General features: G+C 38.4%; 1 protein-coding gene across 1 annotated transcript in view; it reads left to right on the top strand.

Annotated features, from left to right (window-relative positions):
- The first annotated feature begins 602 nt into the window (after positions 1-602).
- Positions 603-17,426, top strand: part of LOC119766513 — a 54,373-nt gene continuing 37,549 nt past the window's right edge. The window contains exons 1-2 of the mRNA XM_038251102.1: positions 603-651; positions 1,096-3,822. Coding sequence (XP_038107030.1) covers positions 603-651; positions 1,096-3,822 — 2,776 coding nt within the window. The remainder of the gene's footprint in view (positions 652-1,095; positions 3,823-17,426) is intronic.

Below are 17,426 nucleotides of genomic sequence, written 5' to 3'. Positions count from 1 at the left end.
GTGTACCTCGTTTAATCCACGCTGGAGCCGGATATGGACGAAAAGTATCACTTGTTTACCGGGATTGCCCACTTTGGTGAAAGTTTATTTGAGACTAAACCGACCGACTGTACAAAAATTAGTGATTTGACATATCAAGTTCAAACAATCTGGAAATATGCTTTCATAGATCAAAGTAGTTTCAAATTAGTTTCGAAGCAGTTTTGACAATGCTTAATAGTCTAAACAACCTCTCTGGGATAGCTTTAAGAGAAACAATGAAGTGTGACATACAACTATGTTCCATTCTCTTCTTAAAGATATTTCAAAAACTTTCCTATCATAAATCCAGAATGTTTTGATCAATGTTTTCATAAAACAGAATAGCAAAAGTTGGCTTTTGATGTCCACTATAACATATCAGAAAATAAAAAATATATATAAATTATGTTGTTTACAAAGAAAGTTTTTGTGTCAAAAAGTGAAAAAAAAACAACCCTTTTTTTACCGTATATCATCGTTTTCAGTGTAGTTCTTAACCATACCTACAACTTTACTGAAGACACCAAATCGATCAAAAAAATCTTTGAAAAGATACAGGTTTTTGAATTTTTAAGTAAATAATGGTCAGCGAACGACTGGACAACGCGTACCATAGGTACATTATGTACCGTAGGTATAAAATAGACCCACCAAGTGATCCTTCAGCCTCTTGTCCTGTAACTCCGATACCCTGGCCTCCCCGCGGTGCTGGCCGGGATACTAGTAACCATTGCAGAGATCGGGTAACCAACCCCCGGTGGAAACTTTGGTAGTATGCTGACAGGGTAGGGGGCTCCACCCTCTTCGGAGGGTGTAGCTGTACCGTTAGGCTTCGAGATAAAAGCCCCGTTACGGTGTCGAGAGAAAACCGCAGCTGGGTCCCGGAAGCTGCAAGGTGGCAGCCCCACCCCGAGACTAGGTATTCGCAGCCCTGGTTAGGCGGCATACCGAAGTAAATCACCAACTCAGAAAACGAAAGAAGAAATTCAGGACGGATTAATCGGCATCAGACCAGGCGATGTAAAAAGGACAACGATTGGAAACTCGGTACTTGGAACGTTCGAACTCTCCAAGATCCTGCACGTGCTGGCCTTCTTGCCCGGGAGCTGCACAAGCTGAACGTGCATGTGGCCGCCATCCAGGAAGTTCGATGGCCCGGTCATGGAGAGCGAAAATTCACGGCGGTGGACCCCATCGCCAACACCTCTTTCAAGTACCACATCTACTACAGTGGCGGCGAAAAGGCGATGCACGGAGTCGGTTTCGTAGTGATTGGGGATCAGAAGAACCGAGTCATCAAGTGGAAGGTGGTGAATGACCGGATCTGCGTGTTGAGAATAAAGGGCAAATTCTTCAACTACAGCCTGATCAACATCTACGCTCCGACGAACGACAAGCCCGATGACGAGAAAGACGCTTTCTACGAGCGTCTTGACAAGACCTATGAAGAGTGCCCAAGACACGACGTGAAGATAGTCATCGGAGACGCAAACGCGCAGGTCGGAAGGGAAGCCTTCTTCCATCCTGTCATCGGCAAGGAGAGCCTTCATCCTCGCACGAATGACAACGGCCTACGTTTGGTCAATTTCGCCGCAGCCAGAGGAATGGCTATCTGTAGCACCTTCTTTGCGCGCATGAACATTCGGAAGCACACCTGGCGACACCCGAATGGCGAATCGTGCACACAAATCGATCACGTTTTGGTGGATGGTCGACACTTCTCGGACGTGATGGACGTCCGATCGTACAGAGGACCGAACATCGACTCTGATCACTTCCTGGTAGCGTGCAAGATCCGAGCTAGGCTGTCGAACGTGTTGACCCCGCGGACTGCGAGGGTAGCGCGGTTGAACGTCCAGCGCCTCGCGAGCAGCGACGTTGCTGCAGAGTACAGTCGGAAGCTTGACGAGCGGATCAACGAGGACGCGCCTACGGGTAACCTGGACGAGCAATGGGGAGCCCTCCAGAGCATCGTCAACACAACGGCTACCGAAGTGATCGGCACGACCAGAGGACGCAAACCCAAAGGGTGGTTCGATGCGGAGTGCCAGCGAGTGACGGACGAGAAGAACGAGACCAGGAAGCGTATGCTCGTTAAGGGTACGCGCCGAAACTGTGAGCGATACAGTGAGTTGCGAAGAGCAGAGAAACGAATCCACCGCCGAAAAGAACGGGAGTACGACGAAACGGTACTTGCCGAAGCGGAAGCACAGTACAACGCGAACGATAAGCGGAGGTTTTACGCAACTGTCAACGGTGTAAGAAGGAAAACCACGCCTTCCCCTGTGATGTGCAACGACACGGAAGGCAACCTGTTGACAGACAAGACTGCGGTGGCGGCTAGGTGGAAGGAGCACTTCCAGCAGCTGTTGAACGGTGAGGCACGAGAGGGAATCGTCGAGGACAGGATACACGTTGAGGAAGATGGAAAAGCTGTGGACCCGCCTACGTTGGAGGAAGTAGCTAAGGCTGTTAAAGAGCTCAAGAACGGGAAATCCGCGGGAAAGGACGGACTTCCGGCCGAACTTTTCAAGCACGGGGGTACGCGGATGACCGAGATTCTGCACCAAATCATCCTACGCATTTGGTGCGAAGAACAGCTTCCGACCGACTGGTTAGACGGGCTCGTCACCCCAATCTACAAGAAAGGGCAAAGACTCGATTGTGCCAACTATCGAGGCATCACAATCCTCAACGCAGCGTACAAAGTACTCTCCCGCATCCTGTGGAGCAAGCTGAGACCGATGATCGAGACCTTTGTCGGCGAATACCAGTGCGGTTTTCGAGCGGGTCGGTCAACGACGGATCAGATGTTCACTCTGCGACAAATCCTCGACAAGTTCCGGGAGTACAACCTGCAAACACACCATTTGTTCATCGACTTCAAAGCGGCGTACGATTCGGTCAAAAGAAACGAACTTTGGAAGATTATGGTAGAACACGGCTTTCCGGCGAAGCTTATAAGATTGATTCGTGCAACGCTCGACGGAGCAAAATCAAGCGTGCGAATAGCCAACGAGACATCTGAAGCTTTCGTTACGTTGGATGGATTGAAGCAGGGCGATGCTCTCTCGAACTTACTGTTCATCATAGCGTTGGAGGGTGCTGCGCGAAGGGCAGGCGTGCAAAGAAACGGAACACTCATCACTAAATCGCACATGCTGCTTGGATACGCTGACGACATCGACATCATTGGTATCGACCGTCGTTCAGTGGAGGAGGCGTTCGTCCCTTTCAAGCGGGAAGCTGCGAAGATCGGACTGACCATTAACACTGCCAAGACCAAGTATCTGGTTGCTGGCAGAGCGCGTGGCAGTGCAGGTGATGGTGTTTCGGAGGTGGAAATAGATGAAGAAAGATATGAGATGGTGGATGAATTTGTATATCTTGGTACACTCGTGACGTGCGACAACGATGTGAGCTGCGAAGTGAAACGGCGGATTAGTGCTGCAAACAGGGCCTTCTACGGTCTTCGTAGCCAGCTAAGGTCCCGCAGCCTAAGGACGCCTACGAAAATCACGCTGTACAGGACCTTGATACTCCCTGTAGCTCTTTACGGTCACGAGTCGTGGACGCTAAAGGAGGCTGTCCAGAGAGCACTTGGGGTCTTCGAGCGGAGAATCCTGCGTTCTATCTTCGGCGGCAAGCAAGTAGGAGACCGGTGGCGCAGGCGCATGAACTTCGAGCTGTACCAAGACTACAAACATGCTGATATCGTAAAAGTCATCAAGCACGACAGGCTGAAGTGGGCTGGACATGTAGCCAGAATGTCGGACGAGCGGGCGGCTAAAACGATATTCAGTAGCGAACCTGGACGGGGTCGTCGGCTTCGTGGAAGGCCTCGTACGCGTTGGCTGTGTGCAGTCGACGAAGATGCAAGAGCGGCCAACATTGTGGGCGACTGGAGACGAGCGGCCCAAGATCGAGCATCCTGGAAATCTTCGATTAGTTCAGCGTTGGGTCGATAGACCTGTTGCTGATAAAGTAAAGTAAAGTAAGTAAATACCGTTTTCCCTATAATAACGGGTCCAATATAGGGGAAATATACCCATTTTAATCACACTAAGCCGTTCGACCAATTCTCATCACTTTTGCCGTTTTCCGCTATTAAATCAACATTTTCAGATGTATCAACAATGAAGAGTTGCTTGCTCACTTTTGTTTAAGCTATTTATTACTTTGAAACAGTCAAAAACATTTTATTTAAGCTGTAATTCATGATCAAAGTGCTGATAGGCTGATAATAGAAATAGGCTGAGAAAGGGTATAGTTCCCCTACATTACAAATTTTAAATCGAATGGGCACCTCGAATTTTCAACCAAATCGGCTGAAATTTTTGAGAGAGCTTCTAGGGATATGCAAGGGAATGATGAAAAGAGAGGAATCACAAATCCGTATAAATAATTTCAAGATTTTTCAGGTGTAAACCGAAAACGCGATCAAAAATTAAAGTGGATGAATAAGGCTTTTAACTGCTTATTTAATTGTCGGTGTACAGGACGCCGCACTGTTTAATCATTTTCTGACGTACATTAAATTTTGCAGTCCAAACCCAGTCATTGAATTGGAAAAATAAAATTCTTTTTCAAATTTTCTTTTCTACGTCGAAGACCAAGATTGTTTACTCTTTGCTCTTTGGTCTGACAGTCTTGTTCTGACAGATTTGGTCTGACAGCTTTATCATGGATTTTGGTCTGGCCTAGGCGAGGGATAGGACACAGCACCTTCCTGGTGATATGCAGCTATGATCCTTTTGGGATCCTTAACAACTCCTCAAGGTTATTGAACGATTGGTTCAGGGGAAAACCTTTACTTTGATATTTAAAAAAATCACGTTTACGCTATATTAAAAAAAGAAATTCTATTCGGTTACTTTGAAAAACAGCTCTAAAACTTTCCTGAAGAGAGTATGTTGCTTAGCTGCACCTTAAAAAAATGGTACATCGTCCTTAAAACTGGTCTAAAACGTGTTTTTTAGCTCTAAAATCACGCAAGGTAAGGTAAGGTTTGTCAGGTTAAGCTATAAAACATCCAAAAATATTTTGTTCTTAAAAATATCATCAAATTAAGTTGGTTAAGATCAAACACAAACGCTTCTAGTGCAACATCATTTCCAAATCCAAACAACCCTTCCACACAAAGTGAGTGCAACCCAGTCAAAGTGTTTGTTCTTAGCACACTTGCACAAATGCTTTAACTGATTTTTTAACAAGCACACTCTAAGCAGAAGTCTTCGAAAATGGGTTTATTGCTGCCAAACTGCATGGAATTCAAGATTAATCCTCATATTTTCTTTTCATTTTCAGTTTTAATTGCCCATGCACACATTCACAACCCCACACATTACCACCACATCCATCATGCAAATCGCCCGAAATTCAATAAAACCCAATTTTCAGTCACATCAAACACGACTCGATTTCAATCAACCACAAGAGACAGATTAATTTTTCATCTTTATTCATCGCGAAATTGTCTCCTCAGGGTGGGATGCGGAGTGGGGTAAACTGGCACACTTTTGACGGTGCCCAGTCACACCTGAAAGCTGTAATTACATTTCTACCTGTCCGCTCCTCCCAGCCAGCAGCGCGGAGTTCCAAAGTGAATGAGACAGCCGCGTGGCCAACACTTTTGGAGCATAAATTTTCCATTTGCGGCTTTCTCCCCACCCCGCACAATTGTGACAGCGGGGGTGGGGTGGGGTGGTGATAATTTAAATAATATTCAAGCTTGATTTAATCTCCTTCGGGCAATGATTTATGTTAATCACGGAGCGACGCGCAATTATTCACTCGTTTCGGTTTTTGTGTGTAATTGAAATTCATACCTTTTCGTGGAAGTTTACTCAATGAGAGGGGTTGCGGTTAAATGGAACGCAAAGTTCTGGGGGGAAATATTGACGATGTCATTTTGGTTGTGGAAATGTGGCCAATTATCAGTAATTTTTCTGTAGAACATTATGAACGATAATTCAAGCCAAAATTCTTTATAACAATACTACTAAAGGGAAACCATGAACTAACCTTATTCTTGAAGCTTCTAAACTTTGGGATATCCCTTTTCCGACACGAGCAATAATCAATTTATCAAACGCAAACAATAAACTTTGCTTCGTCTTGGGGAAGTATATTTTCTTATTCATGCAGTGTACAGTCCCCTGCATCTTACTTTTCAAAGTTTATCTGCACAACTGTTTGAAAATATGTTTTTTGTTAGAAATTATTGCATTATTTTTTCCCTTTTACATTTCATTAGGGATTATAAAAAAAACAATTTCAGCCATTTCCAATGTTTTGACTAGAAAATAAATCTAAAATATTCAAAGAACTATCCCCTAAACTGGAGCAAAACACATACACTACGAAATTGAGCCACCCCCACTGGATTCGATTCCCAGTGGAGAAAGTTCCGACTGCAACCGAAAACTCCCAGAAAGAGTCGATTTATGCAAAATTCACAAACTACGCTGTGCAAACTTTCCCGAGGAAATATCTTGGCCAAAGTTTCCCCCTTCCATCTCTACGGAACATCTCTGCTCTACCATCCATAAAATATATATATCTTCTTCAGTGCAGTGCAATTGATATTGATGTGCTGGCAGCACTGCAGCCCCAAAAATTGTCCGAGCACTTTAAAGTTAAAATTTCCAGAAAATCAAAATCATCCGCAAACGCAACTTTAGCTTAACAAAGTTGGCCCTGCGATGCCGTCGTCGTCGTCGTCGCCACAGAGGATCAACTTTTCCCCGGGGTTGCTTGGATGGGAAGGTCACCGTGACCGCGTAGCAGTGGGGGCACTTTGATGGAGTCATTTGGGAACATTAATCAGAGCGCGGGAGGGAGGATGTGCGCGCAAGGGTTGCTGGGATTTGACCAGCGCTCGGATGTCTGGTGAATTAATTATGTCTCGGGAGGACCCGAAAAGTGGTTGTCGAACACGAGTTCGGGAATTATGGTAATTTTTGGATTATTAGCTGGTGGTGGCTCGGATGAAAGGATTTGCGGTGAAAAGTTGTTGCATTTTGTTCAAGTATTTATGTATTTATGAGATGTATGTATGTATGTTTGTGTGAATATGTGGTCCACGTGGCAGGAAGTGTTTGCGCACAAAACCAGAAAAGCAGAAGAAAAAGACAACAAAAGGATTTGACGTCAATCTTTGTAACATTGTACATGCACATTAGGATGCCCAGAATGTAGGATTTTTTTCTCAAAACCAAGTTTAATTTTGTTTCTTAAGATATTTTAGGACTTTGGACCTAATATTAGCAAAATCAGTCAAAATTTACCCATTGATACTCGAAGGTGAAGTTTGCAATCGTAAACATGTATGAAAAACCAAATTTTCTTACTGTAGGGTGCGTTACTACCATCCAAATATTCTTCAAAATGAGATTTTTATTGCAAATTCAATGCTCTACAACTTTGTCGAAAACTCGATGTTGAAAAGTTATTGAGGATAAAAAAGGGGATAATTGTAACCAGTTTCGCTCAAAATTGACACAGAAGTTAAACATAATGAAAAAAACATTTTTCTGGTCACCCTAATGAACATTCAAAGTGATTCGTAGTCGTCAAATCCAAATTTTCTCAAATCCGGGTGATTTGTATTTTTAATATCTATTCGATTTAAATTTAATTTCACACAACCCAAACACTTGCATCACTTACTCATAACATTGAAGGACCCGGTATGCCCGATTACAGAATATGTCTCTGCGTTTCATGCAACGCAGTAGGCTTGGGCGCTTTAATTATTGCTGTAAAATTTTCTGGATTACTCGGATGAAAAGCACTCAATTAGGGGAAATATACCCATTTTAATCACTCTAAGCCGTTCGACCAATTCTCATCACTTTCGCCGTTTTGCGCTATTAAATCAACATTTTCAGATGTATCAACAATGGAGAGTTGCTTGCTCACTTTTATTTGAACTATTTATTACTTTGGAACAGTCAAAAACACTTTATGAAAGCTGTAATTCATGATCAAAGTGCTGATAGGCCGATAATAGAAATAGGCTGAGAAAGGGCATAGTTCCCCTATATTGACAAGAATTTAACCTGGTCGCAGTTCCTTAAATGACCATTTATAAATAAGTCCATCGCAAATATTTTGCAAAGTTTAATTTAGTCCGTAAAAATCAGAGGGAAAAAATCTTTCCAAAGAACATCAAATTGTTATGAAATTAAAAGTCTTATCAACTGAACAATTTGACATACATTTTCCTGCGTTTGAATCGATCAAAAATATTTTGATTTTTTTGTGAAAATCTGTTGAAATTCTTAGATTTATTGAAACAAATGATTGCAAAGCAACTGAGCAGGTGGAAAATGAATTTTAATCCACCTTTTTCCACATTTCACATATTAATGCACCCCTCCCCTCCCCCCCTCGACTTTGGACAGAGTCGAGGGACTAAAACATAAACAATATATGCAACGACCAAAATTATGAACAAAAATAATATGGACGGGAAAAGACCAGGGGCGTTACCTAACTAAAAGCTCTTCCAGGATGCTTTCTACTGTTACGATTGTGTTCATTTGGAATGGATTGATTAATTGGAATAAGGGAATATGTCCAAAACAGACCTGCAATAAAATATTTTTGAAATTTTTAATATTTGAAATGATTTCGAAAATTTAAAAAAGACAGCAAGGACATAAATGATTGACAGTGCTAAAAAAAATTGACTCTCAAAAAAAAAAAAAGAAAAATCAGGGAAAAAAGCAAAGTACACCATTTTTTTTATAAAGTGCACTGTTTTCGTAGTAACAGTACTAATGTGTTTTCAAGATTAAAAAAGTTATTCAAAAAATAAAAAAAATACAATCAATAAGTTTGAAAAGCTTCCAGATAAGAAAAATTGGCACTCAATTTTTAAATGCCGATGTCTCAGCAATTTTTAATTCAATTCCAGTGTATTATAATCTTTTTCAAAGTTTATGTCCCCCCCCCTCCCCCCCTAATATAGGTCTGAAAAATCAAGAGGCAAAAACAATTTTTTTCCAAAAAACTTCAAAATTTCCATGAAAATAGAAGTCTAATCAACTGAAAACAATCTGCAATGCATTTTCAGCATTGATAATCATATTTAGCATGTTTGGGCTTGTTTGAAAATGTTTTGCATTTTTATGAAATTCCAATGTACAGCACCGCAAAAAAAATCGTCTCTCAGAAAATAAAATTTTCGTCAATACTTAGATATTTTGGAAACTAATAATGGCAAAACAACTGGACAAGTGTATAATGCATTTTAAAACACTTTTTTCATTAAAATGTTGGAAAAATGACTCGTTATTTAAATTTTTATACTTTTTTTTTATTTTTATTAAATATATTAACAGATTAAATGTGAGTGTTGGTGTTGCGTACATTCTTAGGTGCTCATGTGAATGGAAGAAAAAAAGAAATGCTGCCCTTTGACCGGTTGCGATTGCGGATTCGGTCCTACATCATGGAGATATTCCTGGAACCGGTGAGAAGTTTCCAATTACAATTTATTTTTTGCTCTGATTTTTTTGCTGTCGTCAAGGAGGTTTGTGAACCGTGCGCAAGTGTATACGAGTTGAGAGAAATAGAGAAACCCTTGCTTTCTGTGTGAATGTGTGTGTGAGTGTGTTGAAGAGAGTGAGCTTGAAGCTCAAAGTTGGAAGGCTTTCCTCGTTTGAGAGTGTAATGGTTATGCTTATTTAGCGTACGCTTTTGTTGGTTCTTATTGGATTCTTTTTCCTCGCTGGAGGTTGCGTGCTTTCTCTAGTTGTTTTTGTGAGTTGATCTAGGCATGGATTGGATGCGACTTTTTACGACAGTTCCGAGAAATTATGATGTGTTTGAGTGCGCTTGGTATAGATTTTTATCGGAAGTTGCTTGATTCGCCGTTGCGCATCCTGGGAGGCCCAGGTTTGGTCCTATTGTTGTTTCGCTAGAAAAAGCTTCTCACTTTTGCTTAAGAGTGTGCGTGTGTTCTTGGATGTTGTATTGCCGTTCAAGAGCCAAACGACATGCGACACCTAGTGTTGAGTAGCAGAACAGAACGAAGAATGTCGATTGAAATTTCCGCCCTTTGAGGTTATGTATGCGAATTCTGTTTTGTTAAATTCCAGCGTTCAAAACAACTTTTGAGCAAAAATTCGAGCTGATACTTTGTTAAATTTTGATGCTCTATCATTTTAAACAATATTATTTTTTTCAAAATTATTTTTTTTTTCAAATTTTTTTATTGCGTTAATTTATAGAGGGCAAAGAGTTAACAATCGTACTACTTGAATTTTTTCTCAAAAGTTGTTCTATGAGCTGTAAATTCAATTTTAAGTTTGCATTCCTATGTAACCGAACAGCGAAAATCTGAATCGTCATTCTTCGATGCTTTGCGCCATCGGTCGGAATTTTTGAGCTTTTGATCGCGAATAGTTGTGTTCACATTGGTGTTGCTTGTGCGTTAGAAAAGCGCTGTTATCGGTCACTACACCTATATTCTTGACGCTGGCCCTTTGTGCCTACCGCGATGTTTTGGGGAGTGCCTCTTGAGATTTTTGCTGATTGTTTTACATTTTTTATTCCTGATAATATTTTTGATAAAATAGACGCAAATTTAGACTTGCAAGATTGTGGTGAGTCACATTTATGACACTTTCGATAATGGGTGATCCTTTATTTGCATCGCCTACTTTGCGACGATATAGGCTGGAGGTTGTTTTGGCAAGTATGTATGTGGTGCGCGAGGTCGTTCATCACGCTGAACTTTGCGAGTGTATGAGTGAGTGAGTGCATTTTGTTGTGTTCGTCCTCTTCGTCTGATCCACGTTGCAGTGGTGCCATACAGTGCAATGCAATGCACATGGGGAGTGTTCTTTTATTACGTAATGCACAATTTAGAATTTTTGACCTCTTCTATCGTCCCTTCGTAATTTATAATTTGTAATTTTCAGCGCGCGTTTTTGATTTTTTTTTCTAATTCGATTGTGAGTAGCGGGACCTCGCGATTACTCTACATCGCGTTTTTCGGAGCCTTTCATTTGATATTTTATTTCTCATAAGTTCTTCTTTTAGCATCGTTGATTGGAAGCATGCCGCCGGTTTAGTTCGTTTAAGTTATAGAGTTATTTACGTGCGTATGTATTGCATGTACGTACACGAAGGATTTTTAGGTTAAAATTTGTACCCGCCAGCAAAAACAAATGGTAAGCTAGTGTGCGTGAGATCGGGCTTAGATAGCTCTATTGTTTCAATTTCATTACAATCGTTTACGTGGTGTCCTGTTTTCTTTTCGTTTATATTCGTTGATCGTAATAATTTATTCCAACTGGCAGTTTTACTATTAACTCATCAAACTATCAATTTTATGAAGAGTAAAGCGTCTTTAATTTACTATTTTTGAAATTTGCTCGCGTTATCTAAATGATACAAACAGTAAAAATATACTGATAAGTCCAGCCCATAGCACTACTGCTCGGTTGGCACGCGTTCGATTAAAAAAGCTTTCTAAATAATCAATTATTTATCTTTCCGCAGCCGGCTGCCTAAGATTTTAAATTTTCAACCGATAAACAAAATGCTCATGGTCACATCACTGCCACTCGTGAATCCTGACCTCATACCCATCTACTAACCCCCTCAAAACTCATGTGATACTTTATCGGAGAAGCAGTCGATTGGGCGGTCTCTATCACTCAAGTATCGGACTAACATTCCCATCCACTTCCCCGTGACTCTACCACTGGTCGTGGCCGGCGCCGGTATTGATCAGCATGATAGGGGCCTTTGAGAAGTTGCGAAGCGAGGAAAGATAGCACCCACTCATCTTCCACGGCTCGTGGATGTAACTTCTGGAGGTCCTGGTCAATAACGGAGTAGCAACTGCGGGTGGGCACCTATGCTTATGCTTATGCTTATGCTTAATATATTAACAGATTAAATGTCTTATCAAATGAAAACAAACGGAACAAACCGGGGGGATGGTAACCCTATTCCGACCTAAGCAAACTGACAACAGTCGACATTAGCACGGTTGTCAAATGAGAGCCCACAACAAAAGCACTTACTGTCAAATGGTAGCCCATAACAAATCATTGGTTGGGTTTTTGATTTTTAAATTTCCCGCAATTCAAACGATAAATATCTGAAAAAACACGTGAATTGTGTTGCTGATGGTAAATTCTATCATATCCTTGGAGATTCCATCCCAATATTGGCTGAAAATTCATATCAAAAAAAGTGATTTTGCTGTTTACCTTTTTTTGCTTTTTTTTCTTTGGGTCAATCAAACAGTGCACCCGTACACTAAGAATCGGCATTACACATTTTTAAGTTTGGTTTTAAACATTTGCATGGTACTTTTGAGTTTAACCAGGATATCACACTTCGTGTTACCAAAGTAATATGAATAATACTGATTCTGAGTGTTTGTTATCTGAACTTCCAAGATGGCGGCTTCTTCGCTACCCCTTGGAACAAACGAACGAAAAATTAGAATTTGAAAATTAAAAAAACTCGCACTGGTGCTATCATGGGCATTACAGAGTAAATTATTTGAAAATGAAAGCAAGTTGAAAACTATAAAACATAAACCTTGCCATAAATTAAACCGTGAAAAAAAATCATTAGACATATTCCAAAAAATTGCACAAAATATTTAAAAACTTTGTGTTGAGATCTCATTAAAAAAAAATAAAGTTAAAAACGACACACCAGATTTTCTAAGTAAAACAAATGATTTACTTTGTTCAAGGTCCGAAACCAGTTGAACTTGTTCTAGTAAGTAGTTACATAATTTCTGCATGGTTTTGAACAAACTTGAGCCAAATCGGAGATATTTTTTTTTAAATTAGGTTTTTGCGCTAATTGTTTAAAATCGCCATTTTTTAACTACCCTATTTCGGCTAGTAAGACCCTACTCGCCAGTCAAAAATCGGAGCTTTTGGATTGGATTTTCGGATGTTTTGATTATCCGGAGGTCGATTATTTAAAGGTTTAATAGAGGTACCCGGGAATTTACGGGAAATTTGAAATTTATCGAAAATTATTCTGATCCAGCTTCTGATTAATATTTTTCAACTAAATTGTATAGAAAAGCTAATTTCAAGATCAAAATGAGCATGAAGATCAACAAATGGATTGACTGCTTGTAAAAAATCGTACAACTCTTATATCGTCTCTTATATCGTACCAAATCTAAAAATTATTTAAAATTTACGAAGCGAGTTTTTGAAATATGCGTGCATGTTTTGGGCACATTCGTTCCTTCTCTTTAAAAAAATGTATGATATAAATTCAATTTTCATCCAATTTAATCACAGTATACAAAAACTTTTTATATTGGATTAATATATTATTTTCAAATGATCGTCAAAAAAGGTTTTCAAAAATAAAATAGATTATTGCGCAATTCTCACTAACTTGGACTTCGCACTAAATTATTGCTATCGATCGCACTATTGCGACTTGTAAAACTGGCATTAGAAATTTTAATTTTCTCAAAAAATAATCAAAGCGAGCCGATGTTGCTCACCTGTCAACCGCAATTTTAAAATGCAAATGTCAAGTTTGGTGGAAACTGCGACTGGAAATGTGAATAAACAACTGCTGGTTGCCTAGTTTTTGGAAATTTTGTTGTCAAAAGAGCAAGAGAAATGTGCGGGCCGAATCCAAGTTACATTGCAACGATCAATATTTCTATTTTAAAATATAGTAATTTTGGTTGCAAAATCTTTTCGCAATTGTGAATGCTTCAGAAATAAATACTATTTGAAATAAACCTTCACATGAAATTTACAGACGAGTTGATTCGTGCAAATTTAACAGTAGATTGGTAAGAATAAAATTAATTTAGATTCTCTCATATTTTTTTGTAAATTTTCTAAATTGTAGTACCATAAAGTAAGGAAAATGTTTACCTCCGCTTGAGTTTCCTGGATTTTCCGGGAAACTTAAAAGATGGAAAAAAATCAATCATGCTATTATCATAAATTTTCCAATTTAAATTATTGAATTTAAATTTTGATTTAGTGGGCATTCGACGGAAGATAATTATAATTATTTTGCTCCAGGTGTGATGAAACTAGCTTTGATTACGATGTCCATTGATATGCCATATTTATTGTTTGATTTTCTGTGAGATTGTTTTAATGCATGTAGTTTCAATTGATGGTTTAGATGAATAGTGTTAGTAGCTTTGAAGTTAGGTTGTCTATTGATAAGCTGGCAGATCTTTCTAAAAAAATATAAATCACAATGGTCTCATTAAAACATTCCAGCGAGCATGTTCGACTTTCTAGGAATCACTCTAGGGAAGTTGCCCCACAACTTCCAGTGAATTCATTCAAAGGATAACAAATTCAATAACCATGTTCCATCAGTTTTAGCCGGCAGAGCAACTGTATCACTGTCAGTGTAGTTGGGAAAACATATTTCATTTTCGGACATGACTTGCTAAGTGATAATTATTGATCGCTTCCATGGAAACAAAATTGGTAATGCCTTGATTATGTTTGTTTCGTACGTGGAATAGATTTTTTGCAATTCCCTCGTGAAACTACTTACTTTTCCTGTCATTTTTGAACGACGAAATAGCCTACTTTTCTGTACCAAAAATAACAGAATCGAATAACAACACTTTTTAAAATAAATGCTGAAAAGTTCTACTTTCAGCACTCAAATGGGTGCAGAAAAGTTGAACTTTTCAGCACTTGTTTCGAAAAGTAACACTTTTCAACATTTTTTTGATTTAAACGATTTATTGACAAAATACATGAAAATTTGACATAAAATTTCACTCAGTGTGTGTTTTTTGGAATTGCAAAAAATGTTGTATGGAACTCGTTGCAAAACTTAATTTTTTCAGCACTCTTCGTATTTATCCAACTCGGTGAACCTCGTTGGATAAATGTACGACTCGTGCTGAATAAGTTCTCTTTTTACAACTTGTTGCATAAACTACTATTTTAATCACATTAGAAATGTACCTCAACTTCAAATAAACTCGTTTTTGCTTCAATGTTATTTTTGCCAGATCTATAAAGAAATTATCACATAATAACGAGCTGAAAAAACAGAGAATCACTTCATTCAGAAAACTTATCCGTCATCAAAAAAATACAGCTCAGATTTAGTTTCGAATTTCCTCTTCCAAATAAAATCCCTCAATCGATCGGTTTTATTTTTCGCTTCAAACATCGTCACTTGGATCAGCTTTTTTTTCTCGAAATGTCAAGTGCGACGACGAGAGTAGGACTGGAATCCCTCTTTTCGTTTCGAGACGATACACACTCGTGCTCTCTGCTGCCTTCATTCAGCATTATCATTATTTCAAGTTTTCTGCAATACGACCAAGGACCAGCCTTCAGCCCCTTGGGCTGAGGAGGCTCACGTTCAAATCGTGACGAAGGGAACTTTATCCTCTTTGGAACTCGACTCAACACAACTCAACTCAACTCAAATCATCACATGGGCATTATCGAAGGGAAAAAAGGTCTATTTTTCAAGAGATTTCCGACGCTCAAAACAAACATATCAACCCGTAATCGTTTGTCATCTGGAAAACTAAATCCCTCCTCGGTCTTGGTCCTCGCTCTGTTTGTCGGATTTTGATGATTATGTCGAGAGTTTTCCAACGGGCTCGAAACGACACTGCTGATGATGGTTTGTTTGAGCTGGGAGGCGCTTCCAACGACTTGTTGTTTGCCCCTGCTCGAGAGAGTTTGTTATCTGTGAACGACCAACCCAACACAAACGGTAATTGACTCCGAAAAATGTGAAGCCGTAAAAACAAAATTATACTTTTGCCAATTGAGTCTATCAGGATCAGCAGCAGCAGCAGAAGAGGGTTTTTGAAATTTCGCCTAAAATTACAGTAATTAATTTTGGCATTGAACAAACTCTCTCTTTGCGTTGCGAGTCTGGATTTGAGCGGAAAACATCAATCGCGCGGAGCACAGATAGATAGAGGAGCTTGTTCGTAATTGGAAGCATTTGGTTAAGATTGCTGAACCTCATCTGCGTTTGCAAAATGATACTCATCACTCATCATGGGCATTGTTGCAGAAAAAGGGGTTTGAAATGTGGCAAGATTTAGAATTGATGGAAATTGATGTCTGTTAATGATTGCAAAAGAAAAATTGAAACGTTTGAGCAAATTTGGAACATAATCAATAAAGACACATAGTTTTACCAAACAAGAAATAAAAATTTATTTTATAAACGATTGATAAAGAGTTGTGTTATAAAAACATTCCTATTGATTATGTGATTCTTTTAACACGACAAATTCAAAAGAAATTTTAAGATTTTTGAAAAAAATACAGTGTCTGAGAGAATACATTTTATTTTCTAAATAATACTCAATTTTTGATAAAGTGAAGTAATTTTTTCAAACAAATCATTGGTTTTTCATTAAAAAAAAATATGTGCGAAGGTTGTGAATCGATAAAATTATCGTCGACAATCGTTATCATTATCGTCATTTCAATAATTGTGAATAATTCAATTGAAAAAAGGTGTTTATCTGACTTACTTAAATGACTTACTTTAATAAAATAAACAACAAAATTTTGAAAATCTTTCTGTACCGAAAAAAATTAACAATTAAATATTGATTTTTTTTTCTTGCACCAAGAAATTTTTTTTAAATGAGGTAAGTTTCATTTTATAATTTGCTTACTTTTTCAAAAGCAAACCTATGGTTCATTATTTGTTTTGAAAAAAAAAGTTTAGATACATACTTGATTTTTATCACAAAATATCACAAAATTCAAATGTGCATTAATTTGAAAAATTTGCAATGCAATGTTAAACGAAAAGATAGTTTGTATGCTTTAAATGTTTTTTTTTTTATAGTTTTTTAATACAATAATTTATTTTTTTTAATTAAAACAATAAAAAAATAAAAAAGGTAATCAAACGCAGTGAAATTTAAGTGTAGTTTTTATTTCATTCATTAAATTTTACCAAAATACCGTAGTTTTAGAAAGTGCGAAAATTTCCAAAGTTTCCAATATAGAAATCGAACCAAGCAAAATATTATTTCCACCTTATAAATAATTATGTATGTTTTTCACTTTATTTGAGTTTTATTTTTTGTTTTTGATAATTTTAATTTTTTGCAAAATACCGTATTTTTTTAAATACTTAAGTTTTGATTACTTTCAACCATATAATGTTAAATTTTCAACGCTTTTATTTATGATATATTTTTTGAAAATGTAATACACATAACTGTTCAATTGTTAATTGTAATTTTTTCTTTGATAATTTGCAATATGAAATAAAACCATTTTTTGTGTTTGCACGTTTTTATAAAAAAAATTAAATGCTTGTTAGTTTTACAAAATACCGTATTTTTTTAATTCTAAAATTATCAATATTTGTAAAAATTAGTATCAAACGAAGTAAGTTTTTGTTTGCTG

Source organism: Culex quinquefasciatus, chromosome 2 (assembly GCF_015732765.1).
Source record: "Culex quinquefasciatus strain JHB chromosome 2, VPISU_Cqui_1.0_pri_paternal, whole genome shotgun sequence".
Taxonomy (NCBI): Eukaryota; Metazoa; Arthropoda; class Insecta; order Diptera; family Culicidae; genus Culex; species Culex quinquefasciatus.
This window is presented reverse-complemented; position numbering and strand designations above follow the sequence as displayed.